Source organism: Danio rerio, chromosome 20 (genome assembly GCF_052040795.2).
Source record: "Danio rerio strain M-AB ecotype USA chromosome 20, GRCz13ab, whole genome shotgun sequence".
Lineage (NCBI taxonomy): Eukaryota > Metazoa > Chordata > Actinopteri > Cypriniformes > Danionidae > Danio > Danio rerio.
In genome coordinates this window covers 46312065-46339845 of record NC_141040.1, presented here as the reverse complement: position 1 = coordinate 46339845, position 27781 = coordinate 46312065, and the positions used below count along the sequence as shown (strand labels likewise).

General features: G+C 40.8%; 1 protein-coding gene across 1 annotated transcript in view; it reads left to right on the top strand.

Moving 5' to 3' along the window:
• The window catches only part of slc35f1 (solute carrier family 35 member F1), a 207041-nt gene that overhangs the window by 91113 nt on the left and 88147 nt on the right, over positions 1 to 27781 (top strand). The window contains exon 2 of the mRNA XM_087298906.1: positions 5701 to 5876. Within this exon, the coding sequence (XP_087155032.1) occupies positions 5701 to 5876 (176 nt within the window). The remainder of the gene's footprint in view (positions 1 to 5700; positions 5877 to 27781) is intronic.

Below are 27781 nucleotides of genomic sequence, written 5' to 3'. Positions count from 1 at the left end.
CTTTCAGTGTCTGATGAGGACTTGAATGTGAGAATAAACCATTCAATTTAGCAGATTTAATTATTATTATTTTGATTGAGGTTCACTGTAAAAAAAATCTGTTAGTTTACAGTTTCTGTATTTTGGGATTCACAAGTGTTTTTGGTTTATTTACGGTAATGAATTGCATTATGGGTGCTTGATCTCTGCTCTGTCGACTTTTGATGTTAAAAATTCAGCTGTACACTTTAACAAAGTGGCTTTTATTGACAGTTTAGTAGCTTAAAAGAATATAATAAGAAACGATACACATTATAGAGGAATAAAATAATTAAAGATGTACTGACCGTTTATTACAACACCAACCCAGACAATATATCACTTTAAACTATTAAAATGTTAATAAAAGTCACTTTTTAAAAACTTTTCAAGGTTAGAAGTTATTGGAAGAAAGACCAAGGTTCCATAATGCACACTTTTAATTTTAATTTCAGTCAGCCAGCCCCAGGGCTTCCGCTTATTGTCATCCCGTACAAAATCGCTGCGTTTAAGATCTGACTTCTTTAAAAAAAACAGCGATCTTCACTGCCTGACTGAGATATGATGTAAGGCGGGTCTCAGACCAAAGAAGCAGCACTGCATAAATTTTTTTTTTTTTCCGCACCATGTCTTTAAAATATGGAAAATAATTTTACCCCAGTAATTTCTGTGCTAGCCTGCTGCTAATGACGGCGCCTGTGTTTAAATGGTCTTTCATCTCTTTTTATGCTTTTACAACCAAATGGATGCTTAAGTTTGTTTAACTGATTGTATTTTAATTACATTACGCCATCGATGCGGCTAAACAAATTTTATGAAACTGAAAATCGTCACCTGAAGTTTATCATTGGCCCATTCAAAAGCATAAATAAATGGGGGAAAATAAAAACCTAAATATGAAAACTGCTAATTTATGTATATCTTTTAAAGTGTATTGTAGGATTATATATATATATATATATATATATATATATATATATATATATATATAAAACATTTGAACTAGATCAAAAACTTATCAAAGTTGAACTAAACACTGAAACAACACCCAGTCTTGTCTTAGGACAATTTTGAAAAACTTTTTTGATCCACTACAAATGTTTACTGGGCAGGACGGTGGCACAGTGGGTAGTACAAACGCCTTACTGGAAGAAGGTCGCTGATTCGAGCCCTGGCTGGGTCAGTTGGCATTTCTATGTGGAGATGTTCTCCTTGTGTTCACGTGGGTTTCCTCCGGGTGCTCCGGTTTCCCCCACAAGTCCAAAGACATGTGGTATAGGTGAATTGGGTAAGCTAAATTGTCCGTATTGTATGTGTACGAATGAGTGTGTATGGATGTTTCCCAGTGATGGGTTACAGCTGAAAGGGCATCCACTGCGTAAAACATATGCTGGATGAGTTGGTGGTTCATTCCGCTGTGGTTACCCCAGATTAATAAAGTGACTAAGCTGATGTAAAATGAATGAATGAATGAATTTAAATTGTCTTATATATTATTATTTACCGTAATCATGTTTTATTTTCTAATGCATTTTATTTTGTTACTTTTTAAAGTGAGGGTCACAAAAGGGCAAGTCCTCCTTAAATGCGCCTATACTGAAATAAATGGTGTAATGTCTACATGAACGAAATTAGCACACTAAGGGCCCTATCATACACCCGGCGCAGTGTGGCGCAAGGCGCAGCGCAATAGTCTTTTGGTAGGCGTTGTAATAAGAATAGATATAGGATATAAATATAAAGGATTAAAATATTACAAAACATATTATTTTCTAGCCTACATAAATATGAAAAATCACTGCTTTTATGTCTTTTTCATCTCGGGAGGCTTTTTCAGTTCATTCATAACAATTTGCTTTTGTATAATGTTATTATTATTAGCAGTATTATTTATTATATCCACATTTATATTTGTTTTATTAAAAACAAGCTTGGATTTGTCCACCTGTCAGGTTTTAGACCATAAGGGGCACATCATGTGTTTTAGGATATAACTCATCACTATTTGTTGTTATTATTCATTTATTCGTTTGCTAGAAATTAGAACTGAATTTAGAAATAGTTTTGAAACGAATATTTGCGCTTAACAAACACAATTATTTATTTATAGACTAATTGATGTCTGTGCGTAAAGGTTTTCCTATCCAAGAGCCAATGTGAAAGTAGATCCATTATCTCTCATTCTCACGCAGTAGATGCTCTGTTTAACAGTTTTCTGTTAAAAAAACTGTTAACTGTTTGCTTATGAAATGCTCATTTTTTCCACTCAGACTTACTTTGCGTCCTGTAAATAGCGAATGCGCTCTTGGCGCGACGCAGCTGACTCTTAAAGGGAATGGGAGATGAGACTGTAATTGGTTTATTTTTAAAGCACACCTATAACTCATTAAGAAAATAAACTCAACCCTTTTAGAACATGTGCCACGGCGCAAGGCAGATTTCCCGTCCTTAAATTAGCAAAAACGCGTCCTGACATGCCCTGAAAGCGTTTGCGCCCTGCGTTTTGCGCTCTGCGCATGGACCGTCAAAATAGAGCCCTAAGTCTTCAAATGTGTGTGGTGCATTTTTACAAGCTTTTGTCTTTTAATGAGGACAGCTAATCTATCAGAGCAACAAAACAACAAATAACCTGTTTTGCAACCTTTTCCAAGTCTCAAAGCTGTTGTGTTGTCTGTAATTTCAGTACTTGGCTCTGAAATTTTACCTGAATAGATGAACACATTTGTCGTTAGCACATCTAATTAACCCCCAGCACTGTTTTCTGCACTGCTATTGAATCTACAGGTGAAAACAAGAGACATGATATTTCACCAGAGTAAATGAGCTGAGGGTTAAATAGGATGCATGGAAGGAAAAATACCGGCTATCATAAACAATAATACAACAATGTGTCAATGCAATGTTAAGTTTCTTAAAGTCCGCATGAACCGGAAGCTGAACCATTTTTTTGAATTGTGACGCAGTTCCTAGAGAAACTGAATATTGAATGAGAAATTAGTGGGTGTGGCTAAATAAATAAACAAACAAATGGTTGTAATACAAATGTATGTTCTGAAATGTACATTTAATCACTAAATTATAGTGTAGTTTTAAATATTAGTTCCTGAAATACAAGCACATACACACAGTAATGTGTTTTCAGTTTCTTGTAATTATGGCGACTTATATTTCCAGCTACAGCCTCTAATCCATTTTTCAATTACCTCCCAGAGAATGACATTCATTTTATTATCTCTGTTGTACTAGACTAAGAGGATTTTTCTGAAAGGTAGGACAAACACATTACTTTTTTTTTCCTCCGTGCCCCATTTTCTCCTCCACCTGGTGTTTGACGGAGTACCAATGCGGCATGTGTTTTTTGATAATGCTCCGTCTCTTTCATCTTCCCGCATGTTGTCTCTGAAAGTAACCTGAACGCGTGCTTCATTCGTGGCCCGTGTGGGTTCAGCGAGTACCGTATGCTGATTTCGTATGCACCGCGTTCACTCAGAAACTGGATGGGGGTTTTTGAAGAGAGGGCAAGTCCTCTGCATTTAAACCCGGCTGATTGACAGTTCATTCCTTCACCCGGTTCCACTGCCTGCGTTTCCTCTGTGCTCTGATCCTGTCAATTGAACTGTCACGCACTGAAATCCACACACACACGCATGCAAACACGCACACACCTTTAATTAAACATGTCCTATTGCACCAGCAGCTCTGAGGTGGATTCAGTATTCATTAACCACCACCTGTAACTAGGGCTGGGTATCGATTAATATCAGTCTTGATTCATTTAGATTCTGGTTTACAAGTTCTTGATTTGATTTGATACTAAATTCTTAGATTCAGTTAGTACACATTCAGTATAAATGCTACTGATATTTCTACAAATTTATCTTATATTTATCTATTTCTGATGCTTGGAGAAAGTAAACTAAATATGTAGGTTAATCTGTGAAAGAAACTGAACATTATTTACAACAGTATTCAGTACAGGATCATTGGAAATACTGTGCACACTCTAACAAAATGACTTTTGCTGCTCAAACTACTTATTTAAAATGAATTAAAGCGACACAATTCTTTATTATTATTATTATTATTATCATTTTTTACATGTGATTATTTTCTCAAGCTTTAACAAAACATTTTGTACAATCAAGGTTGTAAATTTTTCCCCCATTTTTGAACATTGCTGCCGGAATAAATTAGTTAACAAATAAAATTAAAATACAGTTACAACAGGAATAGATAAAAATATAGCAAAATGGAAAATAATAATAATAAAGTGACACAATTCTTAAAGTCTTTGGACACTGAAGTTCGAAATTTTCTATTCAATTCAATTCACCTTTATTTCTATAGTGTTTTTTTATGTAGATTGTGCCAAAGCAGCTTCACATAGAAGATTATAGTGATTTGAAACGGTGTCAGTTCAGTTTTCAGAGTTGAAGTTAAGATCAGTTTAGTTCAGTTCAGTGTGGTTTAATATTCACTCCTAAGAGTCCAAACACAGAAGAGCAAATCCATCATATGTTATATATATATATATATATATATATATATATATATATATATATATATATATGTTTTTTACAGGGTATTAATAAAGTGTACAGTGTTGTCATGAACATGCGCACTATACTGACACTGAGGAGAATAAACTGGTAAAAAAAGTCATTGGTTTTGTTTTATGTGTATTCTCGTAGCTTTAGACCATGTGATCCAATCACCATATTATGAAGCTACGAGAACACACATAAAACAAAACTAGCTTCACGTAAATTCACATAGCTTCATAATATGGTGATTGGATCACATGGTCTGTTTTGACAATGTTTTTTGGTACCTTTCTTGGCTTTGAACAAGTCAGGACCGTTGCTCTCTGGAGAATCAAAGAGCTCTCAGATTTCATCCAAAATATTTTAATTTGTGTTCTGAAGATACACTAAGATTTGGAAACCTTTTTAAGCTATATTAATTCTTACTTTCTTATTTTTAGGCGAACTAACCCTTTCGTTTTCTAAATAATGCTTGTTTTGTTGTAGTTAGTTTACTAATGATTTAGCTTAGTTTACTGCAAACTTTATTGTTGGAGGTTGATAATGATCCAATAAACAATAAAAGTTGTCAATTTTTTTTTGTCAATCTATGCAGTTGTAACCAAAGGGGAGTCGTGTGACAAATGGATGAGCATCTATGTGCAGTTTTATTAAGTGTTGTCAGGCAGGAAATGCTCAACTGGTACAAATGGTAGCATAAGGGTAATCCAGAAATGTAGTCATGTTACAGGCAAATGGTCGGTACTGGCAGCAAAACAACAGAAAACAATAAACAAGGCAAGGGTCAAGGAACTGGGAAAGACTAGACTATGAAACACTTTGTGGTGTTACAATAACAAGACTCAGCCAAGTGTGTGCGAATGTGAGCTGTATAAATAGTATATATAATCTTTGATCAGTTACCAGCTGTGTGTGTGTGTAATAATCGGAGATCCGGAACAGGTGTGTTTCGGAACATGATGGGATTTGTAGTTTATAAAGTGACAGAATTGTAGTCCAGGTGATTGTGCACGTTTACTAGCAATCGGCAAGCCTAGATCGCTGGTGATCGTGACAGAAGTACATTTTCTCTTTGGATTTTTGTGTGGATGTATGTGTGATCTGGACCTGGATCTGACCGGTGTGTTTGCATTTGCAGGGAACTTGTCCTCACACTGGCTCTCGGTCAGGTCTTATCGCTGCTCATTTGTGGGATTGGCCTGACCAGCAAATACCTGGCGGACGATTATCACGCAAACACCCCTGTGTTTCAGAGCTTTCTCAACTACATCCTGCTGTTCCTGGTCTACACCACCACTCTGGCAGTCAGGCAAGGTAAGAGCCGCTCCTCCCACAACTCACTGCAGTTTAATGAAAACACTGTCAATTGCAACAGAACGTGAGGTTATCTGTCAGACAAGGCAGTGATATGACTGTAGGAACCTACATTTTTTATGAGAGACTGTCAGAAGGAAAGGTTATTTGAAGTTTTTTTTCATTAAATTTCTCTCTTCTGTCTTGAGCTTGACCTCTTCTGGGACTCTGGCAGAAACTTTCAAAACCACTGGTTTCTATATCAATATACAGTTGAAGTCAGAATTATTAGCCCTCCTTAATTATAAGCCCCCTGTACCCCCCCCCCCCCAATTTCTGTTTAACAGAAATAAGTTTTTTTTTAACAAATTTCTGAAAATATTAGATTTAATAACTAATTTCTAATAACTGATTTATTTTGCCATGATGATAGTACATAATATTTGTCTATATACATTTCAAGATACTAGTATTCAGCGTAAAGTTACATTCAAAGGCTTAACTAGGTTAATTAGTAAAGTTAGGGTAAGTAGGCAAGTCATTGTGTAACAAAGTGGTTTGTTCGGCAGACAGGCTAATAATATTGACCTTTAAAAAAATGAAAAACAGCATTTATTCTAGACGAAATAAAACAAATAAGACATTTTCCAGAAAGAACTATATTATAGCAAATACTTTGAAAAATTCTTTCCTCTGCCATTTAGGAAATGTTGTAAAAAGGAAAGATTAATGTAGGGTTAATCATTTTGACCTTAACTGTATGTGCCAGAACAAAATCATCTTGTTAATGTCAGATAACGTTCGAGGTTACTAAAGTAACCCTTCGTTCCCCGAGGAGGGGAACGGAAGCACTATAAGTGGATTTGATTTGTAAAATCCACGCATTGGGAGGATTCGGATCAGAAGCCGCTTGTCTGGAGAGTATTGAACGGGCCAATGAATGAAATTAATTGGCAGCGTAAGCTTGCGCAGGTGTGCGACATCTGCAATTATCTCAGCATATAAGCACACCTGAAGCCAGCAGACGCCATCCTTTTAAGCTGAAGAGACTTTCAAACAGCTAAGGGACAGTCATTATGGCGACGGAGTATAGTGCTTCCGTTCCCCTCCTCGGGGAACGAAGGGTTACTTTAGTAACCTCGAACGTTCCCCTTCGGGGGGAACTTCAGCACTATAAGTGGATTTGATTTGTAAAATCCACGCATTGGGAGCCCATTGAAAGCGCCATAATGACTGCACCTTACCAACACCCCCGATGAGGAGATAGTCAAGCAAGCGTGACGCACCCACATCATGGGGGGCGCGGTCCTCCAACGTGTCCCTGGCCCTAATTTATTCAATTCAATTCAATTCAGCTTTATTTGTATAGCGCTTTTACAATGTAGATTGTGTCAAAGCAGCTTCACATAAATGGTCATAGTAACTGGAACAGTGTGGTTCAGGTTTTAGTGTTTAAGTTCAGTTCAGTTCAGTTTAGCTCAGTTCAGTGTGATTTAATCATTACTGAGAGTTCAAACACTGAAGAGCAAATTCATCGATGCGCAGCTCTACCAATCCTGAACCATGCGAGGCAGTGGCGACAGCGGAGAGGGAAAAAAAACTTCACCTGATGGGAGTGAAGAAAAAAAACCTTGAGAGAACCAGACTCAGTTGGGCACGACCATTTTAATTTCTCCGCTGGCCAAAAGTCTTGTGCAGAACTTCATTCGCCGTGGTTTATGCTGGAAGATGGCCTCAATGAAGACTCGTCTGTCCCTGGAGCGTCGCTGGAATCAGACACATGTTTTCCACTCCCCACGACCATCAGCGCAGCAGCAGCTCAGGATATGGCCTGGTCCCGGATATGGAATCCTTGGGATCATCACGTCGCTGGTCTTGGATCCAATCAGTGACTCCGCCTAATCTGAGGACCTCGGGATGAGTATCCCCAGGTGAAAATAGAGAATAAAGAGAATAATTAGCGTAGCTGCTGTTCATAGTGTATATAAGCAAGATGCAGAAGCCTGTGTGGAACCCGCTAGGTGATGCATTGAGTGTATGCTTTACTAAACAGATAGGTCTTTAATCTAGTTTTGAACTGGGAGAGTGTGTCTGAGCCTCGGACATTACCAGGAAGGCTATTCCAGAGTGTAGGAGCCATGAAAGAGAAGGCTCGACCTCCTTTACTTGATTTTGCTATTCTAGGTACTACCAGAAGCCCTGAATTTTGAGATCTTAAGGAACGAGTTGGTTCGTAGCGAGACAGAAGGTTGGTTAGATAAACAGGAGCTAGATTATTTAGAGCTTTATAGGTGAGAAGTAATATTTTAAATTCAATACGAAATTTAACAGGCAGCCAGTGTAAGGAGGATAAAATTGGGGTTATATGATCATATTTTCTAGACCTGGTCAGAACTCTGGCTGCTGCATTTTGTACTAATTGAAGTTTGTTAATAGAGGATGCTGGGCAGCCAGCAAATAGAGCGTTACAGTAATCCAGTCTCGAAGTCATAAAAGCATGGACTAGCTTTTCTGCATCTGAGATGGATAGCATATTTCGTAATTTAGCGATATTTCTCAGATGAAAGAAGGCAGTTTTTGTGACATGGGATATATGGTTTTTAAAAGTTAGATTGCTGTCTAATATGACACCCAAATCTTTTATAGTAGAGCTAAAGCTAACTTTGTATCCCTCTAATTGTAAATTGAGTTGCGAGATCTGCTGTGTAATTTATGCTGTGTAATTTATCCTACTTCAACAGAAGTTTTACGGATTTAGATATATTTTTTGGGAAGTCGTGAGCATCTATATAATTCTAGGAAATACGACAGTACGTTGGGAAGCGTGCAATCCCGATAGGGAGGACGCTGCGGAGGCCATCCGTTACCCAAGGGGGGGATAGATGGCAGAATTTACATATGGACTAGCCCTAAAAAGGGGGAGTACGCATAGCAAAAGAGTGGTTAGCGGAGAGGGAAGACACGGGTCCGCCCAGGGGGGGGACTTAACCGTGGCGGAATAAGCATATGGGATCGCCTAGTGGGGATCACGCATAGCAGGCACCTATACCCAAAACGCGGGCTGACCAGCGGGCAGACCTACAACGTAGTGGGCCAGCAAGTGACTCCTCCGCTGAGTCAGTGCTGGGGGCCACGGAGGAATCTGCAGGGCTCACCTGACGGGGAACTTTACTGACAGATAAAAAAGGCGCACGTACCTCCGTGTTAGGGAGAATGGCGCAGCAAGCGTGTTTCAACACCCTACCGAGTTGTCTCCTCAATCACCAAAGGGTTACCTAATACCCTTGAGGAAACCGGCTCCACTCGCAGATTGTAAAACCTTGCAAATGTGTTGGGTGTCGCCCAGCCCGCAGCTCTACAGATGTCTGTTAGAGAGGCGCCGCGTGCATGCGCCCAAGAGGATGCAACGCTCCGAGTGGAGTGTGCACGAACTCCCGGGGGACACGGCTGACCTCGACTCGAATAAGCGAGTGAAATGACATCCACAATCCAGTGGGATAATCTTTGTTTTGATACGGCACTTCCCTGCTGCCGACCGCCATAACAGACAAAGAGCTGCTCAGATGATCTAAAATTCTGAGTACGGTCCACATAAATGCGCAGAGCGCGAACTGGACAAAGTAAAGAAAGGGCTGGGTCTGCCTCCTCCGGGGGCAGCGCTTGCAGGTTCACTACCTGATCTCTAAAGGGGGTGGTAGGAACCTTGGGCACATAACCGGGGCGGGGTCTCAGGATGACGTGAGAGTAATCCGGCCCGAATTCCAGGCACGAGTCACTGACCGAAAATGCCTCCAGGTCCCCGACCCTCTTGATGGAGGCCAACGCAACCAGCAGAGCTGTCTTCAGGGACAGAAATCTTAGAGATACTGATTCGAGTGGCTCAAAGGGATCGGATCGCAGACTCGTGAGAACGAGGGCGAGATCCCAAGAGGGCATGAGAGGGGGGCGAGATGGATTAATTCGCCTAGCACCCCTAAGGAACTGGATGACCAGGTTATGCTTTCCCACGGTGCCGCCAGCTACCGCGCTATGATAAGCGGAGATGGCGGCCACGTAAACCTTGAGAGTGGAGGGCGACAGCCTGCTGTCCAACTTCTCTTGAAGGAAAGAGAGCACAACACTAATCTGGCAATTTCGGGGGTCTTCTCTGCGAGAGACGCACCATTCAGTGAATAGACTCCACTTCAGGGCGTAGGCGCGCCTCGTGGAGGGGGCTCTAGCCTGAGTGATGGTATTAACCACCGCAGTCGGTAGGTTACCTAAGTCTTCCTCGCGTCTAGGGACCACACGTGGAGGTTCCAAAGATCGGGGCGAGGGTGCCAGATGGTGCCCTGTCCCTGAGAGAGTAGGTCATCTCTCAAAGGGATCCGCCAGGGGAGGGCCGTCGCGAGGAGTGAGAGCTCTGATATCCAGGTCCGGTTGGGCCAAAGGGGCGCAACTAGCAGAACCTGTTCCTCGTCCTCCCTGACCTTGCACAGAAACTGTGCGAGCAGGCTCACTGGGGGAAACGCATACTTGCGCATGCCCCGAGGCCAGCTGTGGGCCAGTGCATCCGTGCCGAGAGAGCCCTCGGTCAGGGAAAAAAACAACTGGCAGTGAGCGTTCTCGGGGGAAGCAAACAGATCGATCTGGGCCTCCCCGAATCGCGCCCATATCAGCTGAACAGACTCGGGGTGGAGTCTCCATTCTCCAGGACGTAACAGCTGTCGGGAGAGCGCATCGGCTGCACGATTGAGCGTGCCTGGGACGTGAATGGCGCGCAGCGATTTCAGCTGCGGGTGACTCCAGAGGAGCAGACGGCGGGCGAGCTGAGACATGCGGCGAGAGCGCATACCCCCCATGCGGTTGATATACGCCGCCGCCGCCATACTGTCCGTCCTGACCAGCACGTGTTGCCGCTCCAGCACCGGTAAAAAGCGATGGAGAGCGAGGAACACTGCCAACAGCTCTAGGCGATTGATATGCCAATGCAGCTGGGCACCCTTCCAGAGGCCCGCAGCCGCATGCCCGCGACACACGGCCCCCCAACCCGTGTTGGAAGCGTCTGTTGAAACAACAACATGGCTGGACGCCTGTCCTAGAGGCACACCGGCCTGTAGGAACGAGGGGTCGTTCCAAGGGCTGAGGGCGCGGCGACACAGCGCAGTAACCGAGACCCGGTGTGTGCCCTGGGGACCCGATCGTGAAGCCAGTGCTGAAGTGGTCTCATATGGAGCAACCCGAGCGGCGTGACGGCGGCTGCGGATGCCATATGCCCCAGGAGCCTCTGAAAGAACTTCAGTGGGACCACTAGTTTGCTGTCGAGCTCCCTCAGACAGTTCAGCAACAGGCGAGCGCGTTCCTCGGAGAGGTGCGCTACCATGGTGATCGAGTCCAGCTCCATGCCGAGAAAAGAAATCCTCTGCACGGGGGCGAGTTTGCTCTTTTCTCGGTTGACCTGAAGCCCCAGTAGGCGGAGATGCCGAAGCACCTTGTCCCTGTGCATAATCAATTGCTCCCGCGAGTGGGCTAAAATCAGCCAGTCGTCGAGATAATTGAGTATGCGAATGCCCGCGAGCCGAAGGGGCGCTAGGGCACCCTCCGCGAGTTTGGTGAAGACCCGCGGAGACAGAGAGAGCCCGAAGGGGAGGACCTTGTACTGCCACGCTCGACCCTCGAACGCAAACCGCAGAAATTGGCGGTGGCGTGGAAGAATGGAGACATGGAAATACGCGTCCTTCAGGTCTATGGCTGCAAACCAATCCCGAGGACGAACGCATTGGAGAATGCGCCTCTGCGTGAGCATTCTGAACGGCAGCCTGTGCAGACAGCGGTTCAAAACGCGCAGATCTAGGATTGGCCGTGACCCACCGCTCTTTTTGGGTACGATGAAGTATGGGCTGTAAAACCCACTCTCCATCTCGACTGGAGGAACCGGCTCGATTGCACCCTTCGCCAGGAGGGCAGCAATCTCCTCTCGCAAGACAGGGGCGGACAGGGGGTTGACCCTGGAGAAATACATGCCCGTAAACTTGGGGGGGCCGTTTCACGAACTGAATCGCGTAACCGAGTCTGATTGTGCGTATGAGCCACCGCGAGGGGCTGGCCCGCGCTAACCAGGCAGGCAGAGCCCTCGCTAATGGAGTCATCGCTACAATCGCTGACGTACCAGCGGTGGGGCAGCGCGGAGTGGGTGTGCTGATCCGGGAAGCACGAGGGTCCCGCGGAAGAGCTGGAGGAGAGCGATTCGCTCTGGCTCCGCACCCTGACTCCGGAGAGGGGGCTGGAGGGCTGAGGGAAGGGAGACCGTCCCCCCAGCGCTCGTGAGCCACTGGCGAAGCACGTAGAGTCTGCGAGCCGGAAGGCAGCGCGTCCCGGACTGGCAGAACTCGTGCAGTCACATCCGGGGAAGGGAAAAAGTGCTCTTTTACTGATGTTTTGGTGGCACTGAAAAGTACCGTTGATATCGGGGCCCCGCCCTCCAGCGGGGAAAGAGCAAGTTTCCTCTTCTCCGGATGGCCTGTCTCAGGGACGCTTCGCGGTCCGTTTACCGGACTTAACGGCGCCCTGGGCAGGAGGGGCTGCCTGCTTTCGAGGTGAACGCCGCGCCCGCTTGGCCGGAGGCGCAGGCGGGGGCGGGGCAGCACTCGTTGGCGGGCGCCCTCGGCGAGGAACAGCGGAGGTGGATGGCTCGGCGGGCGGAGCGGGCTTACGGCCACGCCGATAGATGACATTGCCCATCGCATCCGACTGCTCTTTCACCGCCTTGAATTCCTGGGTGAATTCACCGACGGTGTCGCCGAACAGGCCAGCCTGGGATATGGGCGAGTCAAGAAAGCGAACTTTGTCAACGTCGTGCATATCGGCCAGGTTTAGCCAGAGGTGGCGTTCCTGAACCACAAGTGTGGACATCGTCCTCCCCAGCGCACACGCGGCGGACTTAGTAGTCCGAAGAGCATAGTCGGTCGCGGTGCGCAGCTCATGTAATAAGCTTGGGTTGGACCCGCCCTCGTGCAGCTCGGCCAGCGCCTGCGCTTGGTAGCGCTGGTAGGTGGCCATCGCGTGCAAAGCAGAAGCAGCCTGGCCCGCAGCCTTATAAGCTCTGGCTCCGAGGGAGGCAGACAACCTACAGGCTTTGGACGGGAGGCGGGGCAAACCCCGCCACGTAGAGGTGCCGCGCGGACAAAGATTGACCGCGATAGCGCGCTCCACTGACGGGATCGCCTCATACCCCCTGGCAGCTCCGCCGTCAAGGACGGTGAGGGCGGAGGCACACGCAGCACGGGCAGAGAAAGGTGCCCTCCAAGACTGCGTGAGCCTACTGTGCACTTCCGGGAAGAAGGGGACGAGAGGCTTCGAAGGCTTCGCCTTCTGGTCCTCTACGTAGCACCCATCTAGTCGGTCCGGCCGCGGAGCTGGGGGATAAACCATCTCCAACCCCACGGCCGAAGCAGCCCGGGAAAGCACGGCTAACATGTCCGCTTCAGGATCCGATTTGACAGCGCTCACCTGCCCGGAGGGGGCGAGCGGGTCCGGATCTTCGTCGGACAGTGAAAGCCCACCCTCCGATGCCGCGGAGGACATCTGATCTCCGGTGTCAGCGAGTGTGAGAGCTACCATCTGGTTAGACGGATCACTCTCACCACCCGAAGCTTGGATGGAGCGCCGTGAGGAGCGAGAGGTCCGCGAGCCCGTGGGCGGCGGATTATCTCCCGCTGAAACCCTCAGATCTGCCCGAGCGCCCGCTGCTTTTTTAGAACAGGAGGCAACTGGGGTGGCTCGCTCTCTTGCGAAAGTTAGCCGCGATCTTAGCTGTGCAACGGTCATGGCATCGCAATGACGACATGAACCGCCCGCGAGCACCGCATTAACATGCTGGACCCCCAAACATGCAATGCAGTGATCGTGTCCATCATCCGGAGCCAGGAAACCCCCGCATCCAGAAACGCACAGTCAGAGCGCCATCCTGAAAAGGACGTGCTGCACGACTGTGTTGCTGGAGGACCGGACCCAAAGAACCGCAGGCAAGGGAGTAACCCAGCTCGACCGTCTGCCACCGCGAAGACCCACTCTGGACCGGGAGACACACTCGTTCGCTCTGAAGTGCTGATCAGCAAGAGGAACCCTCATCGACTCACTCAGAAAGGATCTGAAGCGAAAAGGATGGCATCTGCTGGCTTCAGGTGTGCTTATATGCTGAGATAATTGCAGATGTCGCACACCTGCGCAAGCTTACGCTGCCAATTAATTTCATTCATTGGCCCGTTCCATACTCTCCAGACAAGCAGCTTCTGATCCGAATCCTCCCAATGCGTGGATTTTACAAATCAAATCCACTTATAGTGCTGAAGTTCCCCCCGAAGGGGAACTTTGATTATTTTTGGGTATACAGTAATATGTCACATTTTACTTTATTTTGCTATCCTCACATGTGTAAAATAACTATAGTGTCTTGTACCTTCTAGTAAAAATTAAAATTATAATAGTAATAGTAGTAGTAGTGATAATAATAATAATAGTAATATTAATAGTAGTTATTGCAGTTGTTTATGTATTAGTAGTTGTACTTGTATAAGTAGTAGTAGTAGTAGTAGTAGTAGTAGTTGTTGTTGTAGAAGTAGTAGTAGTAGTAGTTGTAGTTTTTATTGTAGTATTAGTTGTTGTGGTAGTAGTTGTAGTTGTTTTTGTAGTAGTAGTTGTATAAGTAATAGTAGCAGTAGTTGTAGTGTTTGTTGTAGTATTAGTTGTTGTAGTAGTAGTAGCTGTTGTAGTTTTTATTGTAGTATTAGTTGTTGTGGTAGTAGTAGTAGTAGTAGTAGTAGTATTTGTTGTTGTAGTTTTGTTGTAGTTGTAGTGGTAGTAGTTATTGTAGTAGTAGTAGTAGTAGTAGTAGTAGTAGTAGTAGTAGTAGTAGTAGTTGTTGTTGTAGTTTTTGTAGTTGTAGTGGTAGTAGTAGTTGTTGTGGTAGTGGTAGTAGTTATTGTAGTAGTAGTAGTAGTAGTAGTTGTTGTTGTAGTTTTTGTAGTTGTAGTGGTAGTAGTAGTTGTTGTGGTAGAAGTAGTTATAATAGTAGTAGTAGTAGTAGTTGTTGTTGTTGTCGTTTTTGTTGTAGTTGTAGTTGTACTAGTTGTAGTAGTAGTAGTAGTTGTTGTTGTAGTTGTACTAGTTGTAGTAGTAGTAGTAGTAGTAGTTGTTGTTGTAGGAGTAGTTGTAGTAATACTGGTAGTTTTAATCATTGTTGTAGGAGTAGTAATAGTAGTTGTAGTAGTTTTTGTTGTTGTTGTTGTTGTTGTTTTTGTAGGATTAGTTGTAGTAGTCGTAGTTTTTGTAGTTGTTGTAGTAGTAGTGCTCTAGTTTATATACTTTGACGTGTTCACCCAGTTAGTTTGACATGCACACATTCACACCTGCCTGTACCTGACTGTTTTTTTAAATGTTATTTTCTGGTAATTGTTTTTCTTTGTTTTGCATTTGTATTTCATTACATATCATTTGTGTAGCTTTTTTCAATAAAAAGTAATTAAAAAATAATTAAAACAATAAAAAAAATATATAAATTAAGGAATTGTAAATTGGGCGGCACAGTGGTGCAGTGGTTAGTGCTGGTGCCTCACAGCAAGAACGTCAAAATAAGGTTAAATATGGGTTGCATACGCTGTGTAAAACATTTGCTGGATAAGTTTTTTCCGCTGTGGTGACCACAGATTAATAAAGGAACTAAGCGAAAAGAAAATGAATGAATGAATGAATGAATGAATGAATGAATTTTAAATTTATTAAAAATTCTATCTAGTGTCTTAATATGTTTTTGTGTTTTTTTTTAAGCTCAACTGTATTCTATGTCAGCCCAATACTGGCAGAATCTGTTTGATGTATCATCAAGTGGCTTCATAAAATTCCTTCAGAAAGACTAGACATGTTTGTTTACACTCTTGTTTCTGAAATCAGCCACTAGTTCCGCCTTCACGTTAAAAATGGCATGTTATGGTTGGTCAGGAAGCAGTATGTAATTTTCTGTCTCTTGTTAAATAGACTATACAAAATTTCCTCACAATTTTCTCGCACTCATGTGGTTTTAAACTTTTATGAATTTCTTTCTTATGTTGAACACAAACTAATATTTACTTGAAGAACGTTAGAAAAATGCAGCCATTAACTTTCATAGTATTTTGTTTGTTTCGACTATGGATTGCTGCTTTTCTATAATGGGTGTATTTTTTTACTTGTAAACGAGTCATGTAAGATTGTACTGTAAGCTTTAATGCTGATGCAGTAATTATATGTTTCCTATTTCTAACAGTGGGTGGCCTGCAACACCTGTTAAAGAATCAAGTTTTATTTCTTAACTGATTTCACATTGAGCCTCACGTCCAAGCAGACATCACTGACACACTGTTCGGCAGGCTAAGAATAGATATGGAGAAGATTCGTGTTCTGAGCTGAGAAATATGCCAACTCACAGTCTATTTATATCAGATCACATTTGATTCCTTGTCTCACACACTTGCTTTTTATAGCCAAATCAGGTTGTTCTAATAAGCTCCTTTAGGATAATTAATGGATGATTCATCTTTAAAGGCTAATCATGTCTGATTGTTTTAGTTTTTGATGAAAGTTTTTGCTGTGCTGGAATTGCTATGAGCTTTCATACTTTTATACAGGACTTCATACTAATGTTTGTTTCTACAAATGTTCATTTTTGGTTCTACATTGGAAAGAAGTAAATGACAAAAGGTCAAGACAACAAATACACTCACCGGCCACTTTATTAGGTACACTTGACTAACTGCTCGGTAACGCAAATTTCTAATCAGCCAATCACATGGCAGCAACTTAATGCATTTAGGCACATGGTCAAGACGATCTGCTGCAGTTCAAAGCAAGCATCAGAATGGCAGAAAGATGATTTAAGTGACTTTCAACATGGCATGGTTGTTGGGGCCAGATGTGCTCGTCTGAGTATTTTAGAAACTCCTGATCTACTTTGATTTTTATGCACAATCATTTCTAAGGCTTACAGAAAATGGTCTGAAAAAGAGCAAATATTCAGAGTTTGGCAGTTCTGTTGGCGCAAATGCCTTGTTGATGCCAGAGGTCAGAGGAGAATGGCCAGACTGGTTTAAGATAATAGAAAGGCAACAGTATCTCAAATAACCATTAGTTACAACCGAGGTATGCAGAAGAGCATCTCTGATCGCCCAACACGGCCAATCTTGAGACGGATGGGCTACAGTAGCAGACGACCCCATTGGGTGCCTCTCCTGTCAGCTAAGAACAGGAAACTGAGGCTACAATTCGCAAAGGCTCAGCAAAACTGCACAATAGAAGATTGGAAAAATGTTGCCTGGTCTGATGAGTAGGGCCAGACGGAATCTGCGGACGTTTTTTGCTATTTTTGGTAAAAATCTGCGGATTTCTGCGGAATTATTTTGGGAGTATCCAGCGGAGTATCATAACTTACACTTTAATATATTAAATAAAAAGTCATAAATTACTGAATAAAAACTGAATAAATAATTTACTCAAGTAAATAAACAGAATTTATAATGGGCTAAAAAACTGCAGAAATCTGCAGAATTCTGCGGAAAATCTGCGGAATTCTGCGCGCACAGATTCCGTGTGGGCCTACTGATGAGTCTCGATTTCTGCTGCGACATTCAGATGGTAGAGTCAGAATTTGGCATCAACAACGTAAATGCCTGGATCCATCCTGCCTTGTATCAAGGGTTCAGGCTGGTGGTGGTGGTGTAATAGAATGGGAGGTATTTTCTTGGCACACTTTGGGCCCATTAGTACCAGTTGAGCATCATGTAAACACCACAGCCTACTTGAATATTGTTGATAACCTTGCCCATCCCTTTATGACCACAGTGTACTTCCAACAGGATAACGCAATCATCTCAGACTGTTTTCTTGAACATGTCAATGAGTCAAATGGCCTCCTTTGGGATGTGGTGGAATGGGAGATTTGCATCATGGATGTGCAACTGACCAATCTGCAGCAACTGCATGATGCTATCATGTCAATATGGACCAAAACCTCTGGGGAATATTTCCAGTACCTTGTTGAATCTGTGCCACGAAGGATTAAGGCAATTCTGAAGGCAAAAGGGGGTCCATCCTGGTACTAGTAAGGTGTACCTAATAAAGTGGCTGGTGAGTGGGCATTTATGATGCTTTAGCTTATTTTAATATGTTAATCAGGTTTCAACTAAATCGTTTAAGGTAGACAAAGTTTAAGTTCACATTTTTAGTCGAGATGACTAGACTAGAAAAAGTTTGTTTAATTCAACAACAACAAAAAAGGCAACAAAATTTTTTTCACTGTACAGATAATAACTCCGGAAATGATAGCAGTGTACATGTAATATTAAAAAAATTACAAGCTTTGTCTGTTAGAAGTGCACATTTGGCAGTAACTTGAGCTGAGAGTAACTGGGTTGTATTAGGATTATTTAATTATCATTAATAAACACATGGTCATTTGTAATAAATAACTTTAACATTGTAGTTCGTCAAGTATAACAACTTCACTGTCATAAAAAAGTAGCCGAAATGTTATGAAAAAGAAGAACCTAAAGACATTTAGTAAAACTGCACAACAAATATGACTTATTAATCGTCCGATTTACTCAAGTTATTTAGCCCATTATTAAATCTATTTATTCACTTATTTAATTGTCTGTGAATTCATATATTTGTTTTTATATTATTTATTATTGATAATATGTGATTGTTTATGAGCATTGTTTATTTTTTATGATCAAATATTTGTATGATTTATGTACAGTACAGTTTTTAAAGTAATATTTTCTGTCTTTTAGTGGATATATTATATGAGAGACTTTGTTTACCCAATGTGTGGTTCTAATTGGATCTGCATTGTTAACTTTTTTATTAAATGTGTTCTTTTTTATACACTACGCTCTCAATAGCAGTCAGCATAATTCTGCAGATTTTTATTTATTTATTTATTTATTTATTTTTACAAAATTCTGTACAGAAATAGAAAAAAAATCTGCAGATTTTCTTTGCCCTTCACGTTAACAATATATTAATTATATTAAATTACTAATTTATAGTAATACATCAATAATTTAATGCTTGTACAATTAATATAAAAATATTCCACCGTTTGACATTTGTCTCATTTGTGTTGCATACAATAAAATCATGCTAATACATAGTGTTTTCCAGATGGAAAAGTGGGTAACGCGGGGGGGTTGTTCTGTTTTTGTCTTACCTGCTTTCTGAAACCGTTCTTTGCCAGACTCAAACCCCGAACACTCCGTAGCATTCATTTTAAATATGAAATGCAGCCATACATACTTCTGGCAACATAATTTACAATCTCCAGAAATGTGTATTGGGCTACGTTTTCAGGATGTGCGTATGTTGCCACCTTTATTGTAGCACAGTGTTTTTATCTGTTGTTGTGTTGTGGAAAATGACAAGACTGATTAATTTGCCTAGTTTAATATGTTGTTTGTATCAGAGAGAGCTCTGAAACATACTCAAACTGCTTTTTAGTGGCTGTGTAAACTCCTGTTCCAGAAAAATGCAGAGTTTCTAGCTCACAGAGCCCTGTCTTTGCTTTTTAGCTGAGCTGATAAATGGTCCATGCAGTGCAAAGTTCAAATAAGTCACACTGTTTCATTCTGTTTTTAGTGCTTTCAACGACGTTTCTAATAGGCAAATGTCATCGCTTATCAGTTTGGCAAATTGGTATGGGCGCTAGCATGACCTTCAACAAAATGTTGTTGCACTGGCAGAAAAAAAGTTGCAAAATGCAATGATTTACTAGTGGCCTGGTGCCCTGAGAGAGCAATGCAGGACGCTGGAAGCAGTGTTTTTGAATTGAGGGGCGTGAGGTGTTCTTGAGAGGTGTTTGTGTACAGCTAAGATTTATGAGTTGAAACTTACCAAAGAAAATTGTTTGCATTGGCAGTTTATATCCTTTTTAATTCCCTATCACATTAAATCATTGAGGCCATCTTCCAGCATAATACCCTAAGTGATAGAATTCCCTATCACTTCTTCATTGAGGCCATCTTCCAGCATAAACCACGGCGAATGAAGTTCTGCACAAGACTTTTGGCCAGCGGAGAAATTAAAATGGTCGTGCCCAACTGAGTCTGGTTCTCTCAAGGTTTTTTTTCTTCACTCCCATCAGGTGAAGTTTTTTTTCCCTCTCCGCTGTCGCCACTGCCTCACATGGTTCAGGATTGGTAGAGCTACGCATCGATGAATTTGCTCTTCAGTGTTTGAACTCTCAGTAATGATTAAATCACACTGAACTGAGCTAAACTGAACTGAACTGAACTTAAAACACTAAAACCTGAACCACACTGTTCCAGTTACTATGACCATTTATGTGAAGCTGCTTTGACACAATCTACATTGTAAAAGCGCTATACAAATAAAGCTGAATTGAATTGAATAAAAATCAAACTTTCAGCTCACAGAAACCATCTTACTTTTTCAACAATTAAATAGGTTATTATTATTCTGCTTAATGAGATTTTCAGAAGAAATGGATAATAGAAATGTGTCCTTTCAAGGTGAATTAACTGAACATAAACACAGGAGGTTGAGAAAAATGCTGATTTTAGAAGAAAATGTACAACATTTAAAGGAATTTGGATTTATTTATATATATGTGTGTATACACACACGCACACACACACACACACACACACACACACACACACACACACACACACACACACACACACACACACACACACACACACACACACACACACACACACACACACACACACATATATACATATACATATACAAATATTGAAATTATGAAGTAGTCAAAGCATATGTGAGAGCATAGCGCAGGAATGCATTTAAGCAATGCAGTTAAACACCAGCATTTTACTCTACTCTTAACGCTAACCCCAAGTAATAACATCGATACTCATTCAATATTAACACATACAGCAGCAAAAGTTTAACTATTTGGAAAATTGGACACGCCACCTGTGTTTAGGAACAGCTGATGATGGCTATAGCAATGACAAACAGCATGAAATCACGAGCGCAAAATGCATGTAAATAGTTAAAGGAAGAATCACGCATCACATTTTCAACATGGTATTGGATGCAATATGTGAACAGCCCATAAAGATTTAACCTGAGAGATACATTACAAGCACTGAACTTTAATAGATTTGTGATTAGAAGCTGTGCGGAGCGATTACAAGTTATAACACACAATTAAATACATATTTCGCAAACAGAAAATGAGGCAATAATGTTAATCACACTTACATGTTCTAAAGAAAGGAGAAACTGGTCCATATGAACTGTGTAACAGTTACTGACAAAGTCCCATACATTAGTAGTCTTTGTTGATTCTTTCTTTAACGTTCTGTGAATCCAGCGTTGCAGTGTAGGTTATTGTATCAATCATCAGAAAAATGACACAGCACACGGTATACTGTGGTATTGTTGTGAAAACGAACTTTATCACAGTGAAACTAATCATCGCATCATGATCAATCCCATGATCCCGCGCACTCCCACTCGTATCTGAAGGGAAAGGTGCATTCAGGTTTTACAAGATATATAACTTCATAATTGGAATTGTCCCGAATCGATGTCGACGCTTGCAGACAAAAGATGAATCATTTATTTGACTAAGTCGACTGAATAGAATCAATATTTTTAAACACAATGCATGGTGCACTTTCAGACTTAAACCTGTGCTGGATGTTTGCAATGACTTCAAGCTCTGTTACACACTGCATGGATGTCATTTTCAAAAACCCATAATAGGGGCTCTTTAAAAACAGATTAGTAAAGGCATGGCTAAACTGATATGTTTTAAGATAATAAATACTAAGATAATTTTGTTTTTAAAATAAAAATGACTAATTATAAAAATTTATAAAACTTTATTATTTTTTAATCCAAATATTCTCTTAAAATCTTCTAAAATCTTATTTTAAGTTATCTATGAACTGGATAATGAGTAAGTTTCACTGCCCCAACAAAGGAACACAACCACTGCCTTAGGCAGTCATTGAGTCCTATCATACAACTGGCATAATAAGACATGTTTGCCTCGACGTGTTGCTATTTTCAGAATAACACAACCTTAATTTTCACATTTTCCGCCACGTTGTTTAAATAGCAAATCCATTGGCGCCACTTTGTGAAGTCATGAGTGTTCTGGTCTAAAAAAGAGGTGTGTTGAGGCGCATTGATGGCGCTTTGCTGCTTTGAGGATTTAAAATAGACTGTGCATTAAAGTCCAGCACAGAGCACGTTAGATGTACGCCTTGCTTAAACATTGCTTAATATACACAGGATGTACAGCAACACACAAGTATCTTTACAAATGAAAAACAGGAATAAAATATTACAAAAATTATTATTTTCTACATATAAAAAGCACTGCCTCCATGCCTTCTTCACCTCAGGGGGCTTTTTTCAGTTTATTCACCTCAACTTGCTTTTGTATAATGTTATTATTATTAGTAGTAGTATTTATTATTTGCATATTTATGTTTGTTTTATTAAAAACAAGCTTAGATTTGTCCACCTGTCTGGTTTTGGACCATATGGGGCAAATGTGTGTTTGACCACACTTCATTATTATTGTTCATTTATTCGTTTGCTGGAAATTAAAACTGAATTTAGAAATAATTTTGAAACAAATCTTTGCGCTTAACAAACTAAATTAATTATGTTAATGTTGGATTGGAGACCTTAGGTGACGTCAGGGGGGCACGGCAGACAGCTGGGCAGCGTTAGCCAATCTGAGCCGCTGTATGGGTGGAAGCGGGGGAGAGGTAGAGAGCGAGCAAGCACGGAGAGAGAGAGAGAGAGAGAGAGAGAGAGAAAAGCAAAAATAATAATAATAATCATGCAACACAGCAATGTGCAGGAATGTAAAAAGGCTAATGGATGTCTTTAGCAGAGTGTGTACAACACCGTTTCCTTATTCACGAAAGAAAGAAAGAGAAAGTAAAGACTGATTGGAGGAGGCTCGTTCTTTATTTATTTTTTTTATTATTTTTTCGGGGTTTTCACCTTTGTATTTGATAGGACAGTAGAGAGAATTGACAGGAAAGCATGGGGAGCAGAGAGAGGGGAAGGATCGGCATAGGACCGCGAGGCAGAATCGAACCCGGGTCGCCGGGAGCACCGGAGTGCATGTGTCGACGCACTAACCACTACACCACTACAAAGTCCGCCATGTAAATAGCAAATGTGCTGTGGTGCGACACAACTGACTCTTAAAGGGAATAGTAGATGAGACACTGATGTGACAGTGGTTTATTCTCAAAACACACCCATAACTCATTAAGAGAATAAGCACGCCCCAGTTTGACCATATTCTGTCTTTAAAATAGCAAAAGTGGATTCGGACAGGCCCTTAATGCTTTTGCGCCCTGCGCTTTAGACTTTGTGCCTAGATCGTTAAAATAGAGCCTATTCTGTCAAATATTTTCCATATGTATATTTAGTGACTTTCCCCCAATAATGCATTGTTTTAATTGCCAAACCTTGCTGAAATGCAGCTAGAAGCATGTGAACATTGCACACAAACTCTGAATGCAAACTCATTATTTCAAGCACGCGGCTCTGAGCAAGCCGTCGGGGAGGCACGTCCAAACAGCCGCTGCCAAATTGGCCCTGCTCTCTTTGTTCTACTCCAGTGACCAAGGAGTTGTGACTGCCGTCTCGGTAAACACGGCCACACGCTGCAGAAACTCTGCTTTCAGGATAACAAGAGGGCAACAAGAGCAGCTGCCTGTCCAGCAGCTCCGGCCAAACAATCACACTCATCTCTTACAGCCACCAAACGCAGCAGCTGTCATCTCGCACCAGCCTCAGTAAAGTCATACCTGCTTTTCTCATTTCCGTCCTTTCCCGTTGTCTGTCTCACCTCTTCCCTGCCTTGTATCTGTCGTGACCCTCATGCTCCGTTCAAATTGGATTTGGAGAGGACATATCGTGCCTCTTTTCATGAAATTTAAAATTCTCTGGTGTTCCCAGAATGTGAGTGTATGTGTGAGGCTTCAACTAAAAGTACCCCATATTTGTTATAGCTTTTTAGATTTACCCATATGCGAGTTATTTTTTTAAGTGTGCGGCCCTTTAAATGCAAATAGGCTGCTTCTTTCCTGAAGTGGGCGGAGCCTTTGCACTCTATTTTGAAATAAATAACAAAGCAAGTGAAACTCAATCAGCTAGTATGTCAGAATTAACCAATAGATGACTGAAGCCCAGTGTCAGACAATGATGGAGAGAGTGAAAGAGGTTACATACATGTATGTAGTTATGTAGTAGAGTTGAAAATGTATTGACTAGCATTGTTTGTTATGAGTTTTTTTTTTGTTGATCTCTTTAGTCAAATTGACCTTAGCCACATTAATTGTGCAGTACAGCATTTTAACAAGTTCAATCACATAGGACATTTTAAAATATTAGAAATAGGAGTTGCTTTTGCATACCCAAAATGCATTTCAAGATGGCTGCTGAGTGAACCGACTTGCCTTAAAGGGACTGTGATTAAACAAATTTCATGGCATGTCCTCTTTAGTCCCTGAGCTGCAAAGTTGGACAGTTTCAGTCTTTCTCTTTCGCTTTCCAATCACTTTTAGGCATATAGGCATAGTGGTTTCCTGTACTAATGCAGCCTGGCAGTTATTAATTACCCTGGGCTAATGCTGATGGCTGACAGAAGCGTTTCAAGCAACAGCGTTTTGCTCTGCTGTGTGTTATTAAGCCTGATTCAAATTATGGCAATTTCAGAACACTGCGCTTCACTGATCAGAGGCAATATTAAATACACCTTGTCTAACTTGTAATAAATTGCTCGAGCCAGCCAAACCTCTGGGAGAGTTAGGTTAGTATAAATTTAAATATTTTGAGTTCAGTATGTGTTATTTAAATATATGTGTGTAATGGTTTTTGTATCAGTCTTAGTTATTTTAGAACATCATGTTAAAGTAAATAAAATCTAAAGTTTTGTCTTGGCATATATCTGAAGTATAAATATACACTACCTGACACAAGTCTTGTCGCCTATTCAAGTTTTAGGAACAGCAAATAATAAGTTGATCATTTGGTGTCAGAAGTGGCTTATATGAAAGGCAAAGGCCTCTAGATTATGCTTATTTGACCAAAATCAAATATGATCATGTCTTGATTTTTACTTATTTAATTAGGACATTAAGGTCTGACTTTGCTTAGACAAAAGTCTTGTCACTAAACAGAAATAATGTACAGTATAGAATATAAAGTCATGCTGCAGTGAAGAAAGAATGAATATTGTATATGACTCCCATGAGCTTGGAGGACTGCATCCATACATTTCTGCAATGACTCAAATCACTTATTAATAAAGTCATCTGGAACGGCAAAGAAAGCGTTCTTGCAGGACTCATCAAGAGTTCATGAAGATTCTCTGGATTCACCTTAAATGTCTCCTCCTTCATCTAACCCCAAACATGCTTAATAATGTCCATGTCTGGTGACTGGGCTGGCCAATCCTGGAGTACCTAGATCTTCTTGGGTTTTAGGAACTTTGATGTGGAGGCTGAAGTATAAGAAGGAACGCTATCCTGCTGAATTTGCCCTCTCCTGAGGTTTGTAATGTAATGGGCAGCACAAATGTCTTGATACCTCAGGCTGTTGATGTTGCCATTCACTCTCTCTTGCAGATCTCTTACACACAATTCTGCCAATTTTCCAAATGATCAACTAAAATGATCAACTAGAAGTCAAGTTATTATTTATTGATGACAATATGACAGCAAAAGATCAAAATAACATATTTTTTTCCGAATATAAAACAATGTAACTGTGCTAATCAACTTAAGTTTATTGAATTTTTTTATATTCATGAAAATGATACGATGAGTTTTTCCCCATTTTATTTTGATATGTAATCATTAAAAATCATGTATTCCCTATAATCAGATTATAAGAATATTATTATATTCTTGATTATTATAAAAATTATTAAATTATATTTTTAAATATAAAATAGAATATATTTTTGAAAACAAAAAAAAAAAAAAAATATATATATATATATATATATATATATATATATATATATATATATATATATATATATATATATATATATATACACTTAAAGTCAGAAATATTAGTCCCCCTGAAGAATTACCCCCCGTTTATTTTTTCCCCACAATTTCTGTTTAACAGAGAGCAGATTTTTAAACACATTTCTATTGATAATAGTTTGAGGAACTAATTTCTAATAACTGATTTATTTTCTCTTTGCCATGATGTCGGCAAATAATATTTGACTAAAAAATTAAGACACTCCTAGACAGCTTAAAGTGACATTTAAAGGCTTAACTAGGTTAATTTGGTTAAGTAAGCAGTTTAGGGTAATTAGGCAAGTTATTGTTTAACAATGTTTTTTTTTTTTTTTTGTAGAGAGTCAAAAAATATTGCTTAAAGGGGTTAATCATTTTGACCTTAAAATAGTTTTTTAAAAATGTAAAACTGCTTTTATTTTCCCTAAAAATAAAACAAATAAGACTTCCTCAGGAAGAAAAAATATTATCAGATATGCTGTAGAATTGCTCTTGTTCTGTTAAACATCATTTTGGAAATATTTAAAAAAGAAATGAAAAGGGGGGCTAATAATTCTTACTTCAACAACTATAATTCTTATATCACAACTATATACAGTTTATTAATTGGAGTGGGAAGAGCTAAAGATTACTGCAATTCTGTGATTAGTGGAATTTTTGTACAGCTTTATGGGTAATGTAGTATTTTGCTTTATCCATTATGAGTTAATTTTTTCAATTGATTCGCAATAATGTGTACAGATATGTTCCCATGTTTACATAAAGCAGATCATGTGTTTCGCTATTATTGTTATTATTACTGCAATTAGTTAATTAATAAATTAATTCATTCATTCATTTTCCTTCGGCTTCCTTGTCCTTTTATTCATCAGGGGTCACCACAGCAGAATGAACCGCCAACTTATCCAGCATACTGTATGTTTTACACAGTCGATGCCCTTCCAGCTGCAACCTATACTGGGAAAGTACTGCAATACCTCAACTTAAAATATATCACATTGCGGCAAAATATTGCTATTGAATTAATTGATAAAATCTGAAAAATCGTCCAGCCTGTTCTAGTTAACTAAAATAACCCTTCTCCGAAGAAGCTTGCAAACAACAGTATCATTTTATTCGCAGTGGGTTTATCGTTTGTTTTGGAAGAATAGTGTTTTTCTGATGCATCTATTTGTTTCACATGCAGCTTTGTGAGGTGTTCAGACACAGATTTCATAATATAAATGGCCTTTTGACAGTGTGCTGTATCAAGTAAACTGCATTAGTATCAAATTTGCTGATAATGAAAGATTAAAATGAAGGAATGGCCTTCCAGAGCGTGGAGAAACATGAGCGTGTCAGAAGTGAGTCAGAAACGCTGTCGCTCCAGCAGGAGTGTGTCTGCCCAGCATATGGCTCTCTCCCATTGTTTCAGGAATAGAAAACAAATGCAATATCATGCCAGAATTCTTCTTACCAATCTGCCAGTGCTACAACAATGCTGCCAAGTGGACGCTGGCAAAGAGGAACAAATGCAAGGCAATAGCGGTTATAATCACGAAAAACAAAAAGCTGAAAAGAGTTGCTGCGAGGGAAAATAGAGGAAATCATGTGTGAAAACTGCACTTGTTTTTGAACTGATTTGCCTTTGTTCAGGTTTACCGCTGTTCTAAATAATGCCATCAACCCACTTAGGTGGATAAATACTGTATTGACTGACTTTTAGTTGCACTTTTGTTGGGGATATGTAAATTGTTGTTTACACAGTCACATTGTCAGAACTAATGATGTACAAAAACAGGTGTAGATTTGAGTAATTCAAGTACGAAGAAAATCCAAAGCAGAAACAGACCTGGCATTTTATTTTAG